Below are 25,793 nucleotides of genomic sequence, written 5' to 3' on the forward strand. Positions count from 1 at the left end.
AGTAAAGTTACCGATAGAAGTAGACGAAAAGAGGGGATGCCTTCCGGGGCATCCCCAAGCTTTGGCTTTTAGGTGTCCTTAGATTATCTTGGGGGTGCCATGGGCATCCCCAAGCTTAGGCTCTTGCCACTCCTTGTTCCATAATCCATCAAATCTTTACCCCAAACTTGAAAACTTCACAACACAAAACTTAAAGTAGAAAATCTCGTGAGCTCCGTTAGCGAAAGAAAACAAAAGACCACTTCAAGGTACTGTAATAAACTCATTATTTATTTATATTGGTGTTAAACCTACTGTATTCCAACTTCTCTATGGTTTATAAACTATTTTACTAGCCATAGATTCATCAAAATAAGTAAACAACACCACGAAAAACAGAATCTGTCAAAAACAGAACAGTCTGTAGTAATCTGCAGCTAGCGCAAGATCTGGAACACCAAAAATTCTAACATAAATTTCTGGACGTGAGAAATTTATCTATTAATCATCTTCAAAAATAATTAACTAAATATCACTTTCCAAATAAAAATGGCAGCAGTTCTCGTGAGCGCTAAAGTTTCTGTTTTTTACAACAAGATTAACAAGACTTTCCCCAAGTCTTCCCAACGGTTCTACTTGGCACAAACACTAATTAACACAAAAAAACACAATTTAAACAGATTCTAGATAAATTATTTATTACTAAACAGGAGCAAAAAGCAAGGAATAAAAATAGAATTGGGTTGCCTCCCAACAAGCGCTATCGTTTAACGCCCCTAGCTAGGCATAAAAAGCAAAGATAGATCTAAGTATTGCCATCTTTGGTAGGCAATCCATAAGTGGCTCTCATAATAGATTCATAAGGTAATTTAATTTTCTTTCTAGGAAAGTGTTCCATACCTTTCCTTAACGGAAATTGGAATCTAATATTTCCTTCCTTCATATCAATAATTGCACCAACCATTCTAAGGAAAGGTCTACCAAGAATAATAGGTCATGAAGGATTGCAATCTATGTCAAGAACAATAAAATCTACGGGCACATAATTCCTATTTGCAACAATAAGAACATCATTAATTCTTTCCATAGGTTTCTTAATAGTGGAATCCGCAAGGTGCAAGTTTAGAGAGCAATCATCAAAATCACGGAAACCTAACAAATCACACAAAGTCTTTGGAATCGTGGAAACACTAGCACCCAAATCACATAAAGCATAGAATTCATGATCTTTAATCTTAATTTTAATAGTTGGTTCCCACTCATTGTAAAGTTTTCTAGGGATAGAAACTTCCAATTCAAGTTTTTCTTCATAAGATTGCATCAAGGCATCAAGGATATGTTTAGTGAACGCTTTATTTTGACTGTAAGCATGAGAAGAATTTACCACGGATTGCAACAAGGAAATACAATCAATAAAATAGCAATTTTCATAATTAAATTCCTTGAAATCCAAGATAGTGGGTTTAGCAACATCTAGGGTTTTAATTTCTTCGATCCCACTTTCATCAATTTTAGCATCAAGATCTAAAAACTCTGAATTCTTGGAACGTCTTCTAGGTAAAGGTGGATCATATTCAGTCCCATCATTATTAAGATTCATATTGCAAAAGAAAGATTTAATAGGGGACACATCAATAACTTTTAGATCTTCATCTTTATTTTCATAGGAACTAGAGGAATACGCTCTTATAAAGGCATCTTTTTAGCATGCATCCTAGCGGTTCTTTCTTTGCACTCATCAATGGAAATTCTCATGGCTTTTAGAGACTCATTAATATCATGCTTAGGTTGAATGGATCTAAGTTTCAAATAATCAACATCAAGAGCAATTCTATCAACGTTCCTAGCCAACTCATCAATCTTAAGCAATTTTTCTTCAATCAAAGCATTAAAATTCTTTTAAAAAGTAATAAATTCTTTAATATTAGATTCAAAATCAGAGGACATCTTATTATAATTTCCATAAGAATTGTTGTAGGAATTACCATAATTATTAGAGGGATTACTAGGATAAGGCCTAGGATTGAAATTTCCTCTATACGCATTGTTACCAAAATTGTTCCTACCAACAAAATTCACATCCATAGATTCATTATTATTCTCAATCAAAGTAGACAAGGGCATATCATTAGGATCAGAAGAAACACTTTTATTAGCAAATAATTTCATAAGTTCATCCATCTTTCCACTCAAAACATTAATTTCTTCTATCGCATGCACCTTTTTATTATTAGATCTTTCAGTATGCCATTGAGAATAATTAACCATAATATTATCTAAGAGTTTAGTTGCCTCCCACGACCGAATCTAAAAGATTTCTAGAAGAAAATTTCAATCCGGCATAAAAAATTGTATAATCATCCACAAATTCAAATCATGAGTAGGGCAATTACGTATCATTAATTTCATCCTCTCCCAAGCTTGTGCAACATGTTCATGATCAAGTTGCTTAAAATTCATAATATCGTTTCTAAGGGAGATGATCTTAGCGGGAGGAAAATACTTAGAGATAAAAGCATCTTTGCACTTATTCCATGAATCAATACTATTTTTCAGCAAAGACAAAAACCAAGCTTTAGCACAATCTCTAAGCGAAAAAGGAAATAGCTTCAATTTAACAATATCATTATCTACATCTTTCTTCTTTTGCATATCACACGAATCAACAAAGCTATTTAGATGGGTAGCGGCATCTTCACTAGGAAGGCCGGAAAACGGATCTTTCATGACAAGATTCAGCAAAGCAGTATTAATTTCACAAGATTCAACATCGGTAAGAGGAGCAATTGGAGTGCTAATAAAATCATTGTTGTTGGTATTGGTAAAGTTACACAATTTAGTGTTATCTTGAGCCATCGTGACAAGCAAGCAAACTAACACACAAGCAAACAAAAAGCAAGCGGGCAAAAAGAGGCAAATAGAGAAAGAGAGGGAGGATAGAGAGAGAGGGCGAATAAAACAGCAAGGGTGAAGTGGGGGAGAGGAAAACGAGAGGCAAATGGCAAATAATGTAATGCGGGAGATGGGGATTGTGATGGGTACTTGGTATGTTGACTTTTGCGTAGACTCCCCGGCAACGGCGCCAGAAATCCTTCTTGCTACCTCTTGAGCACTGCATTGGTTTTTCCCCGAAGAGGAAGGGATGATGCAGCAGAGTAGCGTAAGTATTTTCCTCAGATTTTGAGAACCAAGGTATCAATCCAGTAGGAGGTTACGCGCGAGTCCCTCACACCTGCACAAAACAAATAAATCCTCGCAACCAACACGATAAGGGGTTGTCAATCCCTACACGGCCACTTACGAGAGTGAGATCTGATAGATATGATAAGATAATAATTTTGGTATTTTTTATGATAAAGATGCAAAGTAAAATAAAATCAAAGTAAATAACAAAGTATTGGAAGATTAATATGATGAAGATAGACCCGGGGGCCATAGGTTTCACTAGTGGCTTCTCTCAAGAGCATAAGTATTCTACGGTGGGTGAACAAATTACTGTTGAGAAATTGACAGAATTGAGCATAGTTATGAGAATATCTAGGCATGATTATGTATATAGGCATCACGTCCGAGACAAGTAGACCGACTCCTGCCTGCATCTACTACTATTACTCCACTCATCGACCGCTATCCAGCATGCATCTAGAGTATTAAGTTAATGAAAACAGAGTAACTCCTTAAGCAAGATGACATGATGTAGAGGGATAAACTCATGCAATATGATGAAAACCCCATCTTGTTATCCTCGATGGCAACAATACAATACGTGCCTTGCTGCCCCTACTGTCACTGGGAAAGGACATCGCAAGATTGAACCCAAAGCTAAGCACTTCTCCCATTGCAAGAAAGATCAATCTAGTAGGCCAAACCAAATTGATAATTCGAAGAGAGTTGCAAAGATAACAAATCATACATAAAAGAATTCAGAGAAGATTCAAATATTGTTCATAGATAGACTTGATCATAAACCCACAATTCATCGGTCTCAACAAACACACTGCAAAAAGAAGATTACATCGAATAGTTCTCCACAAGAAAGGGGGAGAACATTGTATTGAGATCCAAAAGGAGAGAAGAAGCCATCTAGCTAATAATTATGGACCTGTAGATCTGAGGTAAACTACTCACACTTCATCGGAGGGGCTATGGTGATGATGTAGAAGCCCTCCATGATCGATGCCCCCTCCGACGGAGCTCCGGAACAGGCCCCAAGATGGGATCTCGTGGATATAGAAAGTTGTGGCGGTGGAATTAGGGTTTTGGCTCCGTATCTGATCGTTTGGGGGTACGTAGTTATATATAGGAGGAAGGAGTACGTCGGTGGAGCAACAGGGGGCCCACGAGGGTGGAGGGTGCGCCTGGGGGGGTAGGCGTGCCCCTATCTCGTGGCCTCCTCTTTTGTGTCTTGACGTAGGGTCCAAGTCTCCTGGGTCTTGTTCATTGAGAAAATCACGTTTCCGAAGGTTTCATTCCGTTTGGACTCCGTTTGATATTTCTTTTCTTCGAAACTCTAAAATAGGCAAAAAAAACAGCAATTCTGGGCTGGGCCTCCGGTTAATAGGTTAGTCCCAAAAATAATATAAAAGTGGATAATAAAGCCCAATAATGTCCAAAATAGTAGATAATATAGCATGGAGCAATAAAAAATTATAGATACGTTGGAGACGTATCACCGGGCCGCCGTGCAGACGCGGCGGAGGCGGGTGGCATCGATCGATTGGCGGGAAAAAGACTCTCTAGGGCAGCCGGTCAACACGGCGAATGAACCCTAAGTACGGGCGGCGCGACCCCCGGTGGAGGTCATGGAGGCCGACCGCCGCGAGGACGGCGCGCAAGTGTGGAAGCGGCGGCCGCTAGGGTTTAGAATCGACTTGCGATAGATACCATGTTAGAAGGAAAAGAGAGGATTGGTGGAATAGTTCATTGTATTGCTTAAGCCTCGTGGGCATATATATAGGAGTACATGGTTTACTTGAAGTACAAGACAAGTCAGAATATTCCTAATTTATCCTATGTTTCCTAATATAATCACGTTACTCAACACCTTCCATCAAATTATGCACTTTGGTCTTAGTAGTCTTCCGCTAAATTGTAGCATGATTAGTAGCCTTCTGTCGTTTAGCACTTCGGTCTTAGTAGCATTTCGCCAAATTGTGGAGTAACATGATAAGTAGCCTTCCATCATTTAGCACTTTGGTCTTAGTAGCATTTCACCAAATTGTGGAGTAATATGATTAGTAGTCATCGCAACTTGATACTGTGGTCTTAGTAGCCTTCTGCTAAATTGTGTAAGTTGATTAATAGTCTTTCCGTCAAATACATGCTAAACAACCTTGCGTCAAATACATGTGCTAATCATTCTCCTTTCGCCAAACAATAACAACTTCCCGCCAAATCATGCGCAAACAAAGTTTACATGGTGGCTTTTGAGTTGGCCAGTCAGATGTCCAGACTCTCGCAAAGTCCACTTGTTTGCTTTTGATTTACGGAAATTCGAATTCAGACTTGCGAAGATGTTCGCGGACCGATGCGGCAATGTGTTGGATATCTTATATCGTCCAGACACCTCGATTCGGACGTTTGCGGGCATTTTGAGGGTCCACGTTAGAGATACCCTATCCCCCTCCCAATCTCGCCGATCTAATCTTGGGGCGCATCACCGCACCAAGAAGATTAGGTACTCACTTTTCGTCATCCTTGTGCCGCAATCGCAATGGCGCAACTCGCGCACGACATCCTTTCTTTGTCATCGAATTCACATTGGTTTATTCTTTTCATTTTCCTTTTTTTGCAGGTGACATTCTTTTCATTTTCACCCATTGGCCTTCTTGTCGTGAGGTATTCCAAACTAGATCTCGCGTCAGTATGTTTTGATAACCTTTTTCCGTTAGTACTTGCCAGATTACTATCACTTGCTTGCCAAGTTATTAGTCATCTACTTACCAGATAAAAATCAATAAAATTTAGCCTGGTTGTCAAGTTATTGGAAGCCCATGTATTCCCTCTGTCCGAAAAAAAATTTATCCTTGAAATGAATGTATCAAGCACCAAGTTAGTGCTTGATACATTCATTTGAGAGACAAGTTTAGGACAAGTTTTTCCGGATGGAAAGAGTACATAGGAGTAAAACTTGTTTCAGCATACTTATATGTTGACGCAGTGGGGTCAGCTGACTCGAATGCTGGATTAGTTCTCGCATTTCATACGAGTTCTTACTCGTATATTTTGCATGTTGCTTGCCCTGCATATATGTGTTCCGTTTTTCCTTCCAATTTTCGAAATTTTTGGGGTTGCTCAAAACGGCACGAGCGCATGCTCGGAGAAGTATTTTCCTGTTGCAGTTTCAACTTCAGACTCTGTACACACTGTCTCTGTAGATGGAATGAAAAGAGATACTACGGCTCGTTCGGTGTCCATCCGCTCCACTGCTTCGCTTCAAGAGCGGACGGGGCTGCAGTGAAAAGTATTGGAGCGGGCAAAACAATGCTCCGCAGATCCGCGAATTTCAAGGAGCCAGCGCATTGCCGAACGGGGCCTACATGTCATACTTCAGAGAATTCGATTCAGCGTCTGAACCAAAAACGTGTTGCCGCGTAAAACTATGATGGTACGTAGCAGAGGTTGCGCAACCAGAAACATGTGATCCCCAGCATTTGGAGCTGAAGGCCACGACGGATGGCTGCCGCCCTCCCTCCGTCGACCGCCCCGCCGCTCCTCACCCGCCGCTCAGCAGCAGGCCTACTCCCCTTCCACCGGGCGCGGCGCGGGCAGTACGCCGCCGCACGGCATGGCGGCTGCTGTGCGCGCCGGTTGCTCGCGGCAGCGGCGACCGCCGGCGCCACGCGCGGCCTGACGAGGAGAGCCACGGCTGTGGCGGCAGCCCAAGGCCGCGCTCAGGCCGGAGAGGGCGCGGAGGAGGGGTCGCTGCAGATGGTCCTGCTCAGCACCGCCGTGGCCGTGTGCGGTTCCTTCGAGTTCGGCGCCTGTGTAAGTCTGCACTGCAGCCGCTGGCTCCATGTCACAACTTGCTTCGCTTCCGACGTGGTTGTGATCGAGTGTGTGATATGCAGGTTGGGTATTCTGCGCCGGCTCAAGCTGGAATCGTCAGCGACATTGGACTATCCAATTCACAGGTTGGTTGGTACTTCCTCCGTTCCAAATTACTCGTCGTAAAAATGGATATATCTAGAATTAAAATACATCTAGATACACCTATTTCTGCGACGAGTAATTCAGAACGAAAGAAGTATATATGATGATTGGTAACAGCAGTAGCAGCGACGCATGTGCACTTTCATTTCTTTTTTATCAAACGAGGAATGATGATGCTCGGCTTATGCTTGATACAGAGAGGAATGCCATCGGTCAAACATTTCTTTACTTTTATAAAAAACTGAGTTGGTGATGACGATATGCCTGCCATCTTACAATATAGACCGTCCGATCTATATCTAACAGATAGAAAGCAAACTATCGCAATTTTACAAAAGGATACTCGCACCTCTCTCATTCATCCTTATCTCCTACAACTTCATTGTTGAGCACGGATTGACTCCATGGGTTCATCGTCACAATGCGCTTTCTTCCTATGTCATAATACGCTTTTACGATTTGTATAGATAAAATCATAATGTAAACGAGGTGGTATTAATTTCGTGCGGGGACTAAGATAGAATTCGGAGAAACCCTTCCCCCCGCGCCGCCACCTGCGAGGCGGCCGGGGCGGACGCCCAGATCCACCCGCCGTCGGCCCCCCCTCCTCCTCCCTCCCCCCTCGCCGCCGCCAGGGGGCGCGGCCGGGCTAAGCCCGACCGGCGCCGGCGCCGGCGGGGCGTCTCCTTCCTCCTCCTCCGCGTGAGATGGGGCGGCGCGGGCTCCTCCTCCGTGGGCGGACGCGGTGCGGGCGCGGGGCACCGCGGCGCGGCGGCGCGGCCCCTGGGGCGCGTGGCGTTGCGTGGCCGGCTGCGCGGTGGGGCGCGTTTCGCCGCGGTGGCCGATCCGCCCGGCAGACGGCGCGGGCTGCGGGCGGCGTGGGCGGCAGCGGGGGCTCGGCTTCGGGCTACCGGTGGCTGCGCTGGTTTCCTCTCCGTCGCGGGCGTGCGGCGGTGGTGCGGTTCGGCCGATGGCGGTCCGGCGACCTGGTGGTGGTGGCCGGCGGTGCGCGTGGGGGTGGTGCTTTCACTTGACGGCTCTCTGCGCGAGGAGGCAAGGGAGCGGCTTGGACAGGGGCGGCGGCGTCGACGACGTGCCGGCTGCAGCGCGAAGGCGGTAACTTTACGAGCCTCGGAGATCCCGGCCGGGCCTGTGCGACCACGGGCCTGGTATGTTCCTGCTATTGCGTTCGGTCAGCTACCGGCTTCGACGGTGGAGGTGGGGCCCTCCCGCGTGCCGACGGTGCTGCTGCCCTAGTCCCGGCTCCTATTCTTCCTTGTGCGGACCATGCTTCACGGTGCCGTGGTGAGACGGCGTGGGAAGCTTCGTGACCGGGTTGGCGCAGGGTAAGGGTCTGTGTGGTGGCGAGCTCTGGAGTGCCTAAGGTGGAGGTTGGGATCGGGAGAAATCCCTGTTGGCTTGGCCGACACCGATGCGGTGGCGCTTGTGGGTACCGCCTGACCTTCCTGGAGGGCGTCGGGGCTACCCTTCCTCTCTCCTCACAGCGTACCGGGGGAAACCCTTGGCAGCAGCGTCGTCCTCGTCGCGTCCCTCCTTGAAGGTGCTGATTGGTACCGGTGCTTCGGAGGCTCGGTGCTTGGTGGACGTTCTTCGGTGGGTGCAGCGGCCACGAGGCTTCTTCGTTTTGTCGATCTGCCGTTGTTGGCATTTGTTTCTCTTGTATTTTCTCTTCTTTTCTTTTGGGCGTGACTGTGCTGCTTCCGCCCCAGCACCTATCGTGAGATGTATCGGTTGGTTGCTTTGTATACAAAGCGGGGGGAAACCCTTTTTTGGTATTAATTTCGTGCCGCGTCCTACGCCGTACTAGGCCTCATGTGCTGAATTGCTGATGGGCTTTCTCCTTGCCTTCGTAGGAGAAGCGAAAAATTGTGTGCTGTGCATTAATGGATTCGAACACACAAACTATCGCTACATCAATACGGCTGTAGCCAGCAGACTAAGGCGTTGTTGTGACAAAAAAATAGCGTTAACCTTATAATCAAATAATCCCACCTCGCTTCTTCACAGCAAATTTCACCTGCTTATACATGTATATCAAAATCAATCAGCCGAACAGAACCCAAGAAATGAAATGAAGGAGGCGTGAACAGAACCAAACAAAGGAAGAAGGCCAACATGATTAGCGTCTGGGTGTATGTGCGTCTAAAAGAAGAAAATATTGGCTAGGAAACATGCGTGTGCCCATAAAAATATGAAAAATGCATGTGCGAGCCAAGAGCCACGTCCCCATTGCCAAGGAAATAGAAGAAGATAATAAACCTGACAAATATGAAAATCTGAGTCCTATCAGATTTCTTTCAAAGGTGATTTTTTTACAAATATCCAACCAAAAACAATATGCATGTAGTTGTCTTTTTTTTATACACAGATTTTGATGAAAACTCACACAAATACACTACATTCTTTGACTTTTTGGAAAACAATATGTTTTCTAAAAACGGTCATAATGTGCCCTTCCTCCAAAGTGACTTTTTGGATTAATCACAAAGACTATGTGAAGTATGGTTTAAAAAAGGCAGCATGAAGTAAAACGATTTTTTTGCGTGTATTTGTCTTTTACAAACACAGGTTGTGATGAAAACTCACACAAATATACTACTTTTTTTTGACTTTTTGAATAAAAATATGTTTTCTAAAAAATGGTCACAACGTGCCCGTGCTCCAAAGTGACTTTCTGGATTAATCACAAAGCCTACATGAAGTATGGTTAAAAAAGACTATGTGGAGTAAAAAGTGGAACCACCACGTGGCATACATGATATAGTACTACCTCCTCTGTCCCAAAATTCTTGTCTTAGATTTTTCTAAATACGGATGTATCAAGTCACGTTTTAGTATTAGATACATTTGTATCTAGCAAATTTAAGACAACATTTTGGGACGGAGGGAGTATTATGGATGCATGTCAGGAGAAGAACGCATTAGGAGAAAAATTTATCCATGGTTGCATTGTTTTTTAAGTCAATCTATTGTAATAATGAAAAATTATTTCAAAAAAAACTTTTTCTCTATTGCAACACATGTAAATATTTTATAATACCTACAGTTCCCGCCATCATCTTGTACCCTGCTAGCAAGAGGATGCGGTGTGGATTACCGATGGTGGCGATAGCAGCAGTCAAGCGGGTGCTGAGCCATCGTGTCATGAGGATGTGTACACGTTTGATGTGGTGCCTGCTGTGACCTTACATCTTCACAGATGGCTGTGTCGACCAGCCGCCGCCAATCAACGGCATGCTTCGTTTTGTCTTCATCACACTGAGCATCATGTTGGTCATGGTGCTGGTATTGGAGATGGACCCCCTGTTGCACAGTCTTGCGACCTAAACTACGGGTACGTGATTTTTCTTTCGTTGCAACGTACGGGTATTTTTGCTAGTAACTAAAAAAGAAAGCTTCTGAAACAATCTGGCATGGTGGCAGCTGCCGGTGTCGTCCATCCCCATGCCTCCGCTAATTCCGACCACCAATCACCACCGCGCCCCACTCCTCCTCACCTTATCTCTCATCTTTCTCGATATATCATTTTTTTCGATGAAATTCTCGAGATACCATTTTTTCGATGAAATTCTCGAGATATCATTAACTTTTACACATGAGATTACTTCTGCATGGGTCAATCATAACAAGTGTTTTGTAAAAAAAGAAGCATTCTGATGTTCTGTACAATGCACGGGCATCTTGCTAGTCACTTTGTAATTTTCGAAATGCTTGCCAAGGCAAGGGCAACACCTCTGCCAATCCATACAAGAAGAAGAAAGTTGCCTAGTTTAATCGAGGCAAAATGGGCGAGAACCAAATTACAAACACTAAGACACAACAAGAAAATTGGAGCTTGGGGACAGGGTTTAGACCAAACCAGGCGAGGGCAGGAGCTCTGCCATTTCTATTGGAACTAAAGAAAGATATTGTTTGCAACAAAAGGCTCTGTGCCTCTGTTAGATCTTTTTAGCAGATCAGGGAGCACCTCCCCGGTTCCATTAATCGTAATGAAACCACCATACAGCATGCAAAGCATGTCCAGATCAACTCCAAGTTACAACCAGGCAAAGTATCAAGGCAAAAAAACAGGGACTACACGCAGGCAGCAAACTGAAAACAAACATCGAACTAAATACTACTCCCTACATAAAGAAATGTAAGAGCGTTTGGATCACTAAAGTAGTGATCTAAACGCTCTTATATTTCTTTAGAGAGGGAGTACAAACAACCAACGAGTTCAGAAAGCAAGACCAGGCGAGGCTCTCTTTTAGCCGAAACTAGACGTCCTTGGCTTTCTTCAAGCTTCCAAACAGCAAGAATGAAAACAGGTTGAACCCCTCTAAAATTAATAATACTGTATGATGAACTAGTAGAGAACTGACCTTCATTCTCCAGCTGCCAAACAAGAGAGTCAACATCAGAGCTAAAATTAACACTATTGTCTACCTCTACCAGTTCATACCACTTCTCCATTATGGCTGATGAGAAAGATCTCCTAAAGGTGAGTTTAAGTTGAGATCCATCCCAGGCAGCCTGAACAATTGTGTTTATTTTTTCATTGAAGATAAGATACAAATCCCAAAATTGTACTGCTAGGGGGGATGAACCAAACCAACTATCTTCCCAAAATCTCACTTTGGACCCATCACCAATAACCCATCTATAACAAAATTTGATGAATCTAATCACAGAAATAACCCCTTTCCAAAACACAGGTATTCACACAAGAGCTAGTAAAGATATTTGGTGAGTTAGTATTGCATTCGCTGTCAATGCTCTGTTAGATCCTGATCTTCATGATCTTCATTGCTTTAATAAATACACTAATTGCGATTGATGATTGCCCTTGTAGTATGGCATCTTTGCATCTGTCTTGACGGTTGGTGCAATGGTCGGCGCTCTGACCAGTGGCCGCCTTGCAGACACTCTTGGACGCAAAATGGTGAATTATTTACCCAAATCATACTACTTGAATTGATGACTGAGATGGCTGGCATACTCCTCACAATATCTGTGCCGTTTGCCTTTGCCACAGACCATGTGGCTGGCAGCAATTGTAGGCATTTTTGGTTGGCTTGCTATATACCTAGCCAAGGTATATACATTCCTTGCTCCGTTAGCTAATTTCGTTTACAAATGTCGTTCGTTTCTTGTTTCAAGAGCTTGAAAAACTGCCTTCATGACATGAAGGGTGCAGCGATACTCTGCTTGGGACGAGTCTTGCTGGGCTACTGTACAGGGGTCCTTTCTTATGTGGTGAGCATCTCCCTCTTAACTCTCAACATGCACCCGACTTTTCATGCTGTTTTGATCAAAAACTGTACTGTTTATTCGCCACTTGATCAACATAGTAGCATTCTACTGCACTAAACATTACCCACATGCACAGGTACCTGTGTTCATATCTGAAATAGCACCAAAGGATCTCCGAGGAGGCCTTGCAGCCTCAAACCAGGTTGGAGAGAGCTGGACAATGTGCATGAAATGTTAGAAAAGTTTTGAAATTGACAGTTTCATCTGCAAGTGCAGCTGTTTATTTGTTCAGGGTTTTCAGCTGCCTACATCATTGGAGCAACAATTTCGTGGCGCTTTTTGGTTGTCGTGGGTAATAAATAATATCCATTATTATCTTACCTGCATATGGAATGGCATGACCATTGTCCAAGAAAAATCAGCACAACATTTGCATGTTTGTGCAGGATTAGTGCCTTGTGTGTTCCTCCTTGTGGGTCTTCCCTTCATTCCCGAGTCTCCGAGGTGGCTGGTATGGTTGGTTGTAACTACTAACTTGGGTGTGTCACATGGTCACATAATGGCAAATACTCCCACCGTCCCGAATTACTTGTCGCAGAAATGAATGTACATACATTTACATTCATTTCTGCGACAAGTAATTCGGGACAGAGGGAGTATATGCAAGCGAATAATCGAATGCGAAACAGAACCTAATGAATAGCTAACCTTTACTGAAGTTATCCCTCAAAAAAGTAAAACATTTACTGAAGCTATAGATTCTCATAGTAGGTTTTCGTTATGAAGTTCATTCTGCAACAATATGACAGGCCAACATCGGGAGAGAGAAAGAATTCCGTGCTTCACTACAAAAGCTTAGGGGTGAAAAGGCTGACATATCTGGAGAGGCTACTGGGATTATAGTTGGCTTCTACCCTAAATTGCTCTGTTTATCAACATATAATTTGGGGAAGAGGATATTCCAAAAAACAATCTCTTATTCTTATGCAGGAGTACGTTGAATCAGTTCGGGATTTACCTAAGGCCAGGATTCAGGATTTGTTTCACAGGAAAAATATGTATGCAGTCATTGTAAGAACTAAGCAATTTCATCAACCTACTTCGTTTCCGAAAGATCTTATTTTTCATCATCATCAAAGAAGTTCTAGCTTTGATGCACAGGTGGGTGTCGGCCTGAAGGTCTTTCAGCAACTGGGGGGAATAAACGCATTAGGCTTCTATACAAGCTATATCTTTTCATCTGCAGGTATCCAAATGCTACCAAATTAATTGTGCCATTTTACTGACGAAGGAAACATTCTGTAATTGTTCTTCCCCTAAACTTCAGGGTTTTCTGGTAAACTTGGGACCACATTGATCGGCATTATTCAGGTTCAGGATTGGCTATTCTCGTCAATAACTGGAACTGGCTTGCTGGCTGTATCAATTTCTATAACTATAATTATTTCAGATTCCAATCACATTACTTGGGGCCCTTCTCATGGATAGGAGTGGAAGAAGAACCCTTCTACTGGTATGGATACTTCAAAACTGAGCTGATGCACTTACCTAAAAAGAAACTTACTTACTTACGAAGCCTTTGATCCCAAACAAGTTGGGGTAGGCTAGATATGAAACCCTTTCACGAGGACTTCCCAGGAGGTCACCCATCCTAGTACTACTCTCGCGCAAATGGGTTTCATACCCAAAAGACTGGCTAGTTTTTACGTTGGCTCGCCAAGCCTATCACAACCCTTAGATATGAAACTCTTTCACAAGGACTTCCCAGGAGGTCACCCATCCTAGTACTACTCTCGCTCAAATCGGTTTCATACCTATGGGACTGGCTAGTTTTTACGTTGGCTCGCCAAGCCTATCACAACCCTCCTCCTTTACCCGGGCTTGGGACCGGCTATGCCTAGAAGACATAGGCGGAGTTACTTACCTAAAAAGAAAGCTTCATTTTTTTTGTATTCTTCTATTAATTAGGTGTCTTCATCTGGCACATTTGTGGGCTGCTTTCTTACTGGGCTATCATTCTACTTCAAGGTAACCGCAAACTTGTTTATTCCATGGGGCAGTCCAACTTAAAATTTGAACTGGAAATCATTTATTGATGCTAAGTTGCTAATATAAGCCATTGCGAAATCTCGGGAAGAAACTTGTCACGGGTTTTAGAAGTTCTGGCCGGTCTTTTTGCTCGTCAATTTTTGTCTCCTTCAACACTAAGTTGATTTGTTCATCACATAGTTCGTATTTCTCAAACCGTGTCAATGTCAGTACGGACATGTGGAACTTAACTATCTGATAATAGTAGTGCCTGAATGCAGAACATAAGGTAACCGCAGTTATTAAAGTTCCCAGCTAGTATGGAGTATTTGGCAATGGGACAAAAATACCAGACTGCACAAGCACCGACTTCCATGTATGAGGCTCTATTAAATAAACATGATTGAAGGGTGAAATATCAACAGATCAAGCAGATCAAATCGACAAAAATAAATAGTTGAATAAACCTGACCTGAATTTACATTTCAGAATGTTCGATGCCTATCATTATACAGAGTATTGACTTTCTATCTTTTCATGATCACAGGCACAAGGATTGTACACACAATTGGTTCCTACATTGGCTCTTTACGGCATACTGGTACAGAAATTACGTAACTAAAACATCAATAATTTTGTGTGATCCCAATGTAAAAATGAAAAATTGTGTAGATAGTTCATCACCACCTAGACGTCTAAGATGGCAATTTTTGCTGGCATAACATGTCTGAACTCCAGATATGTAAATTCTGACTCCTTACTGAATAGGCATACTATGTGGCATACTCAATTGGAATGGGACCTGTTCCTTGGGTTATCATGTCCGAGGTATGATATATCACCGCAAAGTTAATTAGGGATGATGCTCGCGTTCCTGATAATCTATAAGGAGCCCACGTTTGTAACTGACAACATCTCATTGTTTATTGGCAAAGATATTCTCAATCAACATGAAAGGAATAGCAGGAAGCTTGGTAACCCTGGTTAGTTGGGTTGGTTCATTCGTGATATCGTATTCGTTCAGCTTCCTTATGGATTGGAACTCTGCAGGTAAGCATGTTCAACCCTTGTATAAGTAGGTCAGTTGAAAAGAAAGTAGAATATCCACCATTACCCACTCATGTGATAGCCGAATAATAACCCATTAGCAAAAATATGTTTGGAAAGGAGCTATCACCAAGGTTTGTATATCTTTTTCTACAAAAGTATATGTTGCTTCGTTTCTCCCATGAGCTTTGGTTCCACTTACCACTCAATAGTTCTCCAGTAAATGTTTTTGCTTCAGTCTGTTTTTATTTCTACGTGTAGGCACATTTTTCTTGTTCTCAGCAGCGAGCCTGGTTACTGTGTTGTTCGTGGCAAGGCTAGTGCCAGAAACTAAAGGGAGAACACTCGAAGAGATCCAAGAATCGCTAATGGCCGTTACATGACAGGTTAAGAGGGAGGACTATGTATGGCTGGCACGGCCATTACAAATTTATGTCTACAGATCTGAGAAAAGGAACTGCTATCTTTGTATTGTAAATTCCTGTGTACCTCTTGTTAATCATTAGATGGCTTGGTCATAAGTGTCAAACTATCAATCAATTCCAGACAGATCTGTGTCAAATGATCTAATTTGGTTTGGTCGTGACAAAAAAATTACCATGATATCCTGACCGACCGTTACCACACTAATTTCACCAACGATTATGAACACATTAGAGCATCTTTTTTCGTGCACAATTTGCTTTGCTGGATGGCAGAGTTCATGTATTGCTTGAATGTCATTGGACGATGAAGCAGATTGCATGCTTGCGTGAGTTCATGTTCTTTCTGGTGGACTATATATCCAAGTATTTCTTACAAAGAATGAAAAAAAAAGTCCAAGAGATGATATCATTCAGAACAAAACTTAGAGTGACACAAGGCTGTTATCATCAGAATTTGACAGCGGAGTGCCAAAAAAAAACTCAACTCTGAGCAGAACAGGATTCGAAACTTAAATACTCATTCATAGGTGAGAATTAGATACCAGTATTTGTGCCCCGGTTTTCAACTGCTTCGGTGAGTGAGTACCCTACACTCCGTAATTAATCAGGTACCAGTAGTATTTGTGGCATCCAACAATTTAACCTCGTTCATGCTTGCCTCATGCTTACTACTTTCCTCCCTTATGGCCCTCTTGAAGTTTCCAAGCTCAGGAGAGTCCTGGCCATACACCATCTTGATGTTATCCACACAAGCACTGGAAACGACAGGCAGCAGATAAATCAATTCAGCATCCCGAAGAACTAAGATACACGAACAACAACACAATAGCCAGCATACCTGCAGGCTTCCCTGTCGAACTTGCTGCGTGGCACGCCAAAGAACTCTTCGAAAACCTTCGGTTCGACCCTGCAGAAGAATGGCCGGTCTACAACACCCCCAAACAAAATCAGCCATAACAGCATCAGTTTACTTACACATGTGCACTGCTCTGAAGACTAAAATCAGGAGAGCTCATTCTGAAGACTAGCGTACCTTCGTAGATGTTGCAGGTTCGGTTGGACTTGTCGTAGTTGTTGCACCATCCGTCAGGGCCAATCATGCTCTTGTACAGCTGCGACAATGATCAGCAATTCAGCATGCTCCATCATAAACAAGAACCGAAATTTTGCATCTATCCAACAACAGCCAGTCTTTTTGTAGTAGTATGTTCATAGATAGATAAAGCAGAAATGCTGCCTACCTGGAGGTGGTCGGGGAAGTCGGCGAAGACCTCGTCGGGGGTGGGGAACTCGGGGCCCTTGTCGAGCTTGCAGCACGCGCCGCACCCCGTCGCGCAGCGCCACCGCACCACCCGCTTCGGCTTCTCCGGCGGCTGCTTCCTCAGCTCAATCTCCTGGCCCGATGGCCCTTGCGACTCTTCCGCCGCTGGTCGAACCTTCCTCCTGTCTTTGGCGTTGGGCTTCTTGTTGCTGGGGATCTCGGAGCGCCCAGGCAAGGGCTGAGGCTGGGGCAGGGGCTTGGCCTCGCCCCGCCGCTGGCCCTTCCTCCTCTTCCCGCCCGATGGTGGTCCTGATGAGGAGGACGAGAGACCGGCGATGGCGACAGGCAGGAGGCCGGGTCTCCTCCTGGCGGCGGCGACGAGCGTGGACGCCGCCCTGGCGGTGGCGGCCCGCAGCATGAGCATCCTCCTCCTCTCTCTGCTTCAACAGAACAGGAAGAACCTCGCTTATCCCCTCCCTAAGCCTTCCTCCTGCGACTGGGCTCGCGCAGCCCAACTTGGACATGTCTAGGCCCGCGTGGTAAATGCTATACGTGGCCCAGCTTGACTCACACCCTTCCGAAGCTGAAATGCGGATGCCGCGACTGGGAAGAACAGTAGGTGTGGCTGGAGAGAATGTCATATGAAAATCAAGTTTCGGTGAAAACCGATGAAAACCACGTGAAAAATGATGTTTTGAAGCTTCAAACAAATCCCACAAACATACGGGATTTTAAGAGTGTGATGTTCTATCAGCATATGAAATTCCCAAGTTCAAACACATTACCATTTGCGAGCTATGAAAAGAATAAATTCAGCAATGAATAGTCGCATGGCAATAGAACATCACCATCCTAACATATCATTTTTTCACATTTTTTTTCAATACTTCCAAACATGGGTTTCACGAAGTTTTCTTTGAAACTTGGTTTCCATGTGATATTCTCTCGTGGCTGGGATGCTGAGACAATCGAAGCATGAGTGAGGCCTTATCATTGGCAATCGACGTCGTGGCAAGAAAGACTAGAGCGGCAAGCGATTGCCTGAATGTTGTCAAGTCAATACATGATCAATCAGGATGTGGGTATGCTCGAATAGTAGGTGAAATCATAGCTCCAAGTGCAGATTTTGAAGCTACCTCTTTTGTGCATGAGAGGAGAGGTTCAAACAAGGAGGCTCACCGGCGAGCTCGGAGTCATAAAATGGCTAGAAGAACCAACTCAACAATATTATCGAAAATGAAAAGAACCAAACACTACATATATCTAAAATATTGCATGACGGTTAAATCAAATACTGAAACCCCACAAATTCAGTGGAAATTCACGTACATCTCTTGGTTTCACTTCGGTTAGTCGCGTACATCATTGCTTTGCCAATGCCAAAACAAACAGGATCACCAGTTCACCACTCTCTGCCAGCAAGAAAGATACACCAAAACCTGATTGAACTGAGGGTGTAGCACCCACTGTGTCTTCTACCCTACCAGTAACAGGGAAAACAGCACAAACACTTACACTACTCACTTTGCTCGGTTGCTTGTGTCTCTACCTCCTTCACCGCTAGGGGTTCATACCAGGCAGGCCCAAATCCAGCTGCCTTCCTAGCCTCCGCATTGAAGGGGGGCTTCAGGGGTCCCCGGAAATGCTCTCTAACGATGCTGTGGAATCTCTCGATGATTGCCATTTCATCGGCGCCAAGGGCGCACCTTGCCAGTCCATCTTCCACTTGTTGAACCGCCTCGTCATGGCTATTAATATCTTCCGTCGGCTTATCTGCCAATCCATCACGCACCGCTTGAGAAGTCTTATTATCATCACCTATCCCACCTTCGGGCAGCTCAGAGCATTGGGGTTTAGGCTGTGGAACTGGAGGCGCAATTGGATCGCTGGCGAGGGACCGGAGGCACAGGTATCTAAACCATCTAACACCAGCTGCACAGTGTGTTATCTCTTCTGGATAAATAATGTCTTCAAGCAGTTTGGCTGTTTCTTCATCCCCACCAGCACGGAATCTTGATATGGTGGTTGGAAGGACATCTAATCCCCTGGCCTGTGTTCCAAATGGGCATTTATCAGACATAAATATGTGCATATGGTTGATCAGAATTTATCACATACAGAAAACAAATGATGTTGGCAATACTATTATGCATAATAGATACGTACATCCTAATTGTTCCCATCACTACACAAAATTACGGACATGTAAAGACGAGGACAGCTTAACTGAACGCATTGATAGACAGTTAACTGCGATTACAGAAAGGAACTTCTGGTGGATAGTTTACTAAAAGAAAGCAACTCAAGTCCAACATTGCAACACATTTTTCAGCTTGGTTCTAATTTTACTGAAGAATTTGCTTTGCAAGGATTGCTAGTTTCTCTGGAGTAAATTTGTGCACGCCCAAACAGTCCAAAATCTTGATTAACAAAGAACATAAGGTTGGTCTGATAGCTACCATATAGGAGGCCATAGCCCTAAGTTCAGATACCACGTCAAAGTGCAAATGTCACAATTAACATGCAGTTTATGAACCAATCAGAAGTGAAATATAAGAAAGAAGGAAAATATAAAGGATATCAATTAGAAGAGTCAGTTGACAGATTTCATTACAGGCTATTCCCCATGGTTACTCCCCAAGGTGGCTTCTTAGATCTTCATTTAGATACATGAGAATAACACTATTATAATTTATTCTCTCTGGGTACTCTACAAAATTAGAAGGATTTTTAGAAATAAAATTTGAAGGTTCTGCTCGTACTACCCCAGCAAAGACTGCGAGTTAGTTCAGTTAATTCATTCCATCGTAATTCTAACATTAATTGGTCCACTATATCAGAAGAAGAGTCATTACCAACCATTAATTGGTCCCTTGAGTAACCAGGGTTAGCTCATTTTCTTGCATTGAGAACAGAAGAAGATATTAGATGGTTCATAATCCTTACACTGAACCAGTTCCTCACGATAAACAACACAAGTCATAAACTAGTTCTCCTGCAAGCATCCAAGTTTCAAGTACAACACCAGTCTTCATAACTTTTATGCAATGAACCAACCATGAATGAAGAAAGTGGAATGCTGATTGATTTAGCATCGGAATTTCACAAAACGAATGATGCTTCAGCTTTCAAGGCTTTGGCTGTTTCGGCCTACAATGGCAAAGCTTCTAGCTAGCTCAATGTGTCGATTCAATTTGGGCATCGCTAAGCAAAGTACTGTCCTTAATTCGTCATGCCAATGGAGATAAAGAGGTACCTCGTGGACGCAGTGCTCGACGGCTAGGCGGGCGAGGAGGCAGTGCGAGGTGCGCATGGCCGAGTCCCAGAGGCCGTCGTGCGCGGGGAGCGCGCCGTAGTGCGAGCCCAGCTCCCGGAGCCGCGCGGAGAGCACCGCGAAGTGCCGCCCTTCGTCCTGCGCGACGCGGGCGAAGTCGTCGAAGAAGCCGCGGGGCATGCCGAGCTGCGCGCCGAAGCGGGCGACGATGTCCCAGGAGAGGTCGACGGCCCAGCTCTCGATGTGCGCCAGCGAGTGCAGCATCGCCAGCCGGCTCTGCGCGCTGCCGCCCTTCCCCAGCTTCGGCGCCTGGGAGGGCGGGAGCAGCCGCACCGCGTCGCTCCGCGCCGGGCGGTCCGGCGGGGCGCGCGCGGGCTGCGCCGGGTCGTAGGCGAGCGGGATGGCGCCGCGCAGCCACTCGGTGGCGGCGAGGTCGCCCAGCCGGGCCTTCTCGTCGGGGTCGGCCGTGTCGAGGATCTTCAGCGCCCAGTCAACCAGCGTCTCGGGCGGCGCCTGCCCGCCCGCTTTGTCGACGACGGCCGCCCCACCGGCACCACCCGCGGCATCCATCTGAGCGATTCCGCAGCCCGCACGACGCGGAGTGGGTCTCGGAGTTCAGCTGGAAACGGCGGCGGCGGCGGCGGCGACTGGGTGGATGGGCAGACTGCTGGTGGGCCGTCTGATGCAGAGGACAGGACCAGCCGACGTATATTCTTTCGATATGAAAAACTACCCAGGCCCATTTGTGAACTACAAAAGGCTTCGTCAAATCCAGGCCCATTTTTGAGTTTTTTTTAAGGAATGCCCATTTGTGAGTTATCCTTCCGTCTATAATATAAGATCGTTTTGCAAGCTGGAGGGAGTAGTTACAAAAACAAAAGGCTTACTGCCTCAAACCCTACTTATACAAGAAAAAACACACATTGTTGCATCCATTCCTGTAAAGTCGACAATAGATTGACAAATAATACCAGTGTAGAAAAGAGTGCAACTGCCTTGCAACCCAGATGATGCACAATACATAGAGTTGGAGAAGGAACACATGTATGCACGTTGTAGAGAAAAACTGAATCACAGATAATAAATCTCACTGTATTGGATCATCTCGTCGAGGGGGTTAAAATAACTTCCTTTTATACAAAATGGTAGGAGAGAATGTAAACCCCATGAATATGTGGAAGTAATTTCTTTTTTGAATCAAAAATCCAGACAAAGTTTTTTCTCCACCAAGAAATGGTACACCAAAGTACAGAACATGTCAAAATACAAACAACGAAAAACTATCTTAAGTAGGGCAACCATAATTACACCCAAACATTGAGACCCATAGGCTATCATTTGTAATGACGTTGCAATGTGCCAATGCCACGACGTCACTAACAAGAATTCAAAAGGGGCAAATTGAACGGTAATCTAAACCCTTGCCAGTTAAGAAAACAGCGGCAAGTTCCCCATATTTATTATCTGGAGCCTTATTCTAAATCTCATTAAGAAACAATAATAATAGTGAAGAAAAAATAAAGTAAGATAGTCAAAACCAATAGGATAGATTAACTAAGTTTAGTGAGACAACCAAGCACATATGCATCATAGAGAGGTATTTTTCGAAACGGACACCATAGAGAAGTATGAAATCACCATCATTGTAGTTGCATTCTAGTCCACGTCCTTCTCTTGTGCCTATATAAGAGAGGTCGCTCCTCTCCAGACAGACACACCAGAAGATCCCCTTCCTCTCGCCACAAAGTTTCTGAGCACTGCGCTGCTGCTACGATCTTTCCCATCCCGGCTTGCGGCATGCACCGCACGTCGGGACAGTAGGCCTCCGAAACCGCACCTTTTGAGTCATGTACGGGAGAAGGGTGATAAGGTTTTTGGGGAGCGCTCAGCGCGACTACTGGCTGCTTCATCACGGACGATCCGGTCGCCGACGACTACTTCCCCGACGTCCACGACCTCCTCGACGACATGGCAGGCGAGGACACCGACCCTAAGTCCAGCGCTTCTGCTGCTGCTGTTCCTTACGTGTTCTTGTCTTTCCTGTTAAAGGTTCTGCCACAGTTCCTTGTTCTAGTCCTTGTCCTACACATGTTAGGTTCTACTTCATATATACTACTTGCTATACTATCTGCTTTAGATATGATAGGCTACGGTTCATATATGCAGAAGCTATTTACCTTCTCTCTGTCAGAACGCATGACCTATTTTATCTCTTCTATATTAGTCATGCTTTATCTAGTATTTCTGTTAATAAAATCATTTGGTAAATTGCTCATATTTCCAACAATCCAAAAACCTTATTATAGGCAATTTACCCCAAGTGGTTTTGCTGCTTCCATGAGACCTCCTATGTTTGAGGGTATCCACTATAAGAGGTGGCGCGTGAGAGCAGTCTTATGGTTTCAAACCATGAGTTGCTATGACGCCACTCTCGGCAAACCTAAAGGAGAGCTTGATGCTCAACAGGCACAAGCTTTTCAGAAAATGGATACTCTATTTAAGGCTGCTCTCTTGAGTGTTCTTGATGAGAACATAGTTGATGCTTATGCGTCAATTGATAATGGAAAAGATATGTGGGATGCACTCGAGGCCAAGTTTGGGGTCTCAGATGCTGGCACTGAGCTGTACATCATGAAGCAATTCTATGATTACAGGATGACTGAAGAGCGCTCCGTGGTTGAGCAAGCTCATGAGATACAGTCATTTGCTAGAGAACTTGAGCACTTCAGTTGTATGCTACCAGACAAGTTTGTTGCCGGAGGTATCATCACTAAGCTTCCTCCTTCATGGAGGAACTTTGCTACCTTGCTGAAGCATAAGAGGCAGGAGTTTTCCGTCCCGGGTCTCATTGGCACTCTTGATGTGGAAGAAAAGGCGAGAGCAAAGGACACACGTGCTCGAGGTATTGAGGGAGGATCTAGTGCCAATGTGGTACAGAAGCAGAACTTTCAGCCCCACAAGTTCAAGAACAAGGGCAAGTTTGATGGTAAAGCAAAGTTTGATGGGAAGAACAAGGCTGTGCAAGACACGAACTTCAAGAAGAAGAATGGCAAGAAGAAAGGTACTTGTCATGTGTGTGGGGATCCTGATCATTGGGTTCCTAGTTGCCCTAATCGCTATGACAAGCGTAATCCTGGGAAAGGCGGCAAGACCGCTAATTTTGTCATTGGAGACACTGACATGAAGAATGCTGGGTATGGTATATTTCCCACTATTCTTTCAGTATGTCATTCTCCTGACTGGTTGATTGACACGGGTGCTAATGTGCATGTATGCGGTGATATTTCCATGTTTTTGTCTTATCAGACCGCAGGGACTTCAACCGTGCTGATGGGCAACGGTTCAAGTGCTTCTGTTCTGGTGTTGCCATGGTCGATCTGAAGTTTACTTCGGGGAAGATCGTGCGGCTGAAGAACGTGCATTATGTCCCCTCCGTCAATAAAAATCTTGTTAGCGGATCTCTTCTGTGTAGAGATGGCTACAAGCTTGTCTTTGAGTCAAATAAATTTGTAATATCCAAGTATGGAACCTTTGTTGGTAAAGGCTATGAGTCAGGAGGCTTGTTTCGTTTATCCTTATCAGACGTTTGTAATAAAGTTGTTAATCATATTTGCAACAATAGTGAATCCAATGTGTGGCATTCACATCTTTGTCATGTTAACTTTAGTTGCATGTCGCAACTAGCGAAGTTGAACTTAATCCCTAGTTTCACCACCGTCAAGGGATCTAAGTGTCAAGTGTGTGTGCAAGCTAAGCAACCTCGTAAGTCTCACACGACTGCGGAAATAAGAAATCTTGCACCACTAGAGCTCATACATTCAGATCTATGTGAAATGAATGGTGTGTTGACAAAAGGTGAAAAGAAATATTTCATGACGTTAATTGATGACTCCACTACATACTGCCGTGTGTATCTTCTGAAGTCTAAGGATGAGGCTTTGAACTTTTTCAAGATCTATAAAGCCGAAGTGGAAAACCAACTTGATCGGAAAATCAAGAGGCTTAGGTCCGACCGTGGTGGAGAGTATTTTTCCAATGAATTTGATGCTTTTGTTGCGGAACATGGTATAATTCATGAGAGGACGCCTCCCTATTCACCTCAGTCAAATGGGGTGGCCGAAAGAAAGAACCGTACTCTAACTGATTTGGTTAACGCCATGTTAGACACATCGGGTCTCTCCAAGGCATGGTAGGGGGAGGCGATATTGACAGCATGTCATGTCCTGAACCGAGTCCCCACAAAGAACAAAGAGATAACTCCATTCGAGGAATGGGAGAAGAAAAGGTCAAAACTCTCTTATCTGCGAACATGGGGTTGTTTGGCGAAAGTCAATGTTCCAATTCCAAAGAAGCGGAAGCTTGGACCAAAGACTGTGGATTGTGTTTTCCTGGGATATACTTTTCATAGCATTGGCTATAGATTCTTGGTTGTAAAATCTGAGGTACCTGACATGCATGTCGGTACGATCATGGAGTCAAATGATGCGACTTTCTTTGAAGATATCTTTCCCATGAAGGATATGGCTACCTCATCTAATCAGGAGATGCCTAGTTCATCGAATCAGGAACTAGTTACAATTACCGAACCTACCATTTTGATGGAACACTTCGAAAGTCCTGTGGAGGAGAACAATGAAGTTCCTACCAGGAGCAAGAGACAGAGGACTACAAAATCCTTTGGTGATGATTTTCTTGTGTATCTCATAGATGACACTCCCAGTTCTATTTCAGAGGCCTATGCATCTGAAGATGCTGACTACTGGAAGGAAGCGGTTCGTAGCGAGATGGATTCCATCTTGGCAAATGAAACTTGGGAGATAACTGATCGTCCTTATGGGTGCAAACCTATAGGATGCAAATGGGTATTCAAGAAGAAGCTTAGGCCTGATGGTACTATTGAAAAGTACAAGGCTCGGCTCGTGGCTAAGGGTTATACCCAAAAGGAAGGTGAAGACTTCTTTGATACTTACTCACGTGTGGCTCGACTGACCACTATTCGAGTTCTACTTTCACTAGCTGCCTCGCATGGTCTTCTCGTTCATCAAATGGATGTTAAGACTGCTTTCCTAAATGGAGAGTTGGATGAGGAAATTTATATGGAACAATCAGATGGGTTTGTACTAGATGGTCAGGAAGAGAAAGTGTGCAAGTTGCTGAAGTCTTTGTACGGACTTAAGCAAGCACCCAAACAGTGGCATGAGAAGTTTGAAAGAACTTTAACAGCTGCAGGCTTTGTTGTGAACGAAGTCGACAAATGTGTGTACTATCGTCGTGGTGGGGGCGAGGAAGTTATCCTGTGCTTGTATGTCGATGACATACTGATTTCCGGAACAAATCTAAAAGTTATTAAGCAGGTCAAGGATTTCCTATC

General features: G+C 44.3%; 3 protein-coding genes across 3 annotated transcripts; 1 reads left to right on the plus strand and 2 right to left on the minus strand.

Moving 5' to 3' along the window:
• The first annotated feature begins 6,644 nt into the window (after positions 1-6,644).
• On the plus strand, positions 6,645-15,861 carry LOC123129708 (sugar transporter ERD6-like 16). Its single transcript, XM_044549765.1, has 15 exons — positions 6,645-6,966; positions 7,050-7,112; positions 11,987-12,076; positions 12,170-12,229; positions 12,524-12,589; positions 12,680-12,739; positions 13,197-13,289; positions 13,378-13,458; positions 13,634-13,723; positions 13,838-13,900; positions 14,356-14,415; positions 14,963-15,016; positions 15,184-15,243; positions 15,351-15,465; positions 15,724-15,861. The coding sequence occupies exons 1-15, from the start codon at positions 6,655-6,657 to the stop codon at positions 15,843-15,845; spliced, it is 1,389 nt and encodes a 462-aa protein (XP_044405700.1). The 5' UTR covers positions 6,645-6,654; the 3' UTR covers positions 15,846-15,861.
• A 406-nt stretch (positions 15,862-16,267) lies between these two features.
• Positions 16,268-17,641, minus strand: LOC123128575 (uncharacterized). Its single transcript, XM_044548611.1, has 4 exons — positions 17,129-17,641; positions 16,921-16,999; positions 16,726-16,813; positions 16,268-16,642 (listed from the first exon to the last, which is right to left on the minus strand). The coding sequence occupies exons 1-4, from the start codon at positions 17,570-17,572 to the stop codon at positions 16,492-16,494; spliced, it is 762 nt and encodes a 253-aa protein (XP_044404546.1). The 5' UTR covers positions 17,573-17,641; the 3' UTR covers positions 16,268-16,491.
• Positions 17,642-18,430: 789 nt separating this feature from the next.
• On the minus strand, positions 18,431-21,125 carry LOC123128576 (uncharacterized protein HI_0077). Its single transcript, XM_044548612.1, has 2 exons — positions 20,405-21,125; positions 18,431-19,198 (listed from the first exon to the last, which is right to left on the minus strand). Exons 1-2 carry the CDS (start codon positions 20,990-20,992, stop codon positions 18,665-18,667), a joined length of 1,122 nt encoding a protein of 373 aa, XP_044404547.1. The 5' UTR covers positions 20,993-21,125; the 3' UTR covers positions 18,431-18,664.
• Positions 21,126-25,793: the final 4,668 nt, after the last annotated feature.

Source organism: Triticum aestivum, chromosome 6A (assembly GCF_018294505.1).
Source record: "Triticum aestivum cultivar Chinese Spring chromosome 6A, IWGSC CS RefSeq v2.1, whole genome shotgun sequence".
In the NCBI taxonomy this organism is placed as follows: Eukaryota; Viridiplantae; Streptophyta; class Magnoliopsida; order Poales; family Poaceae; genus Triticum; species Triticum aestivum.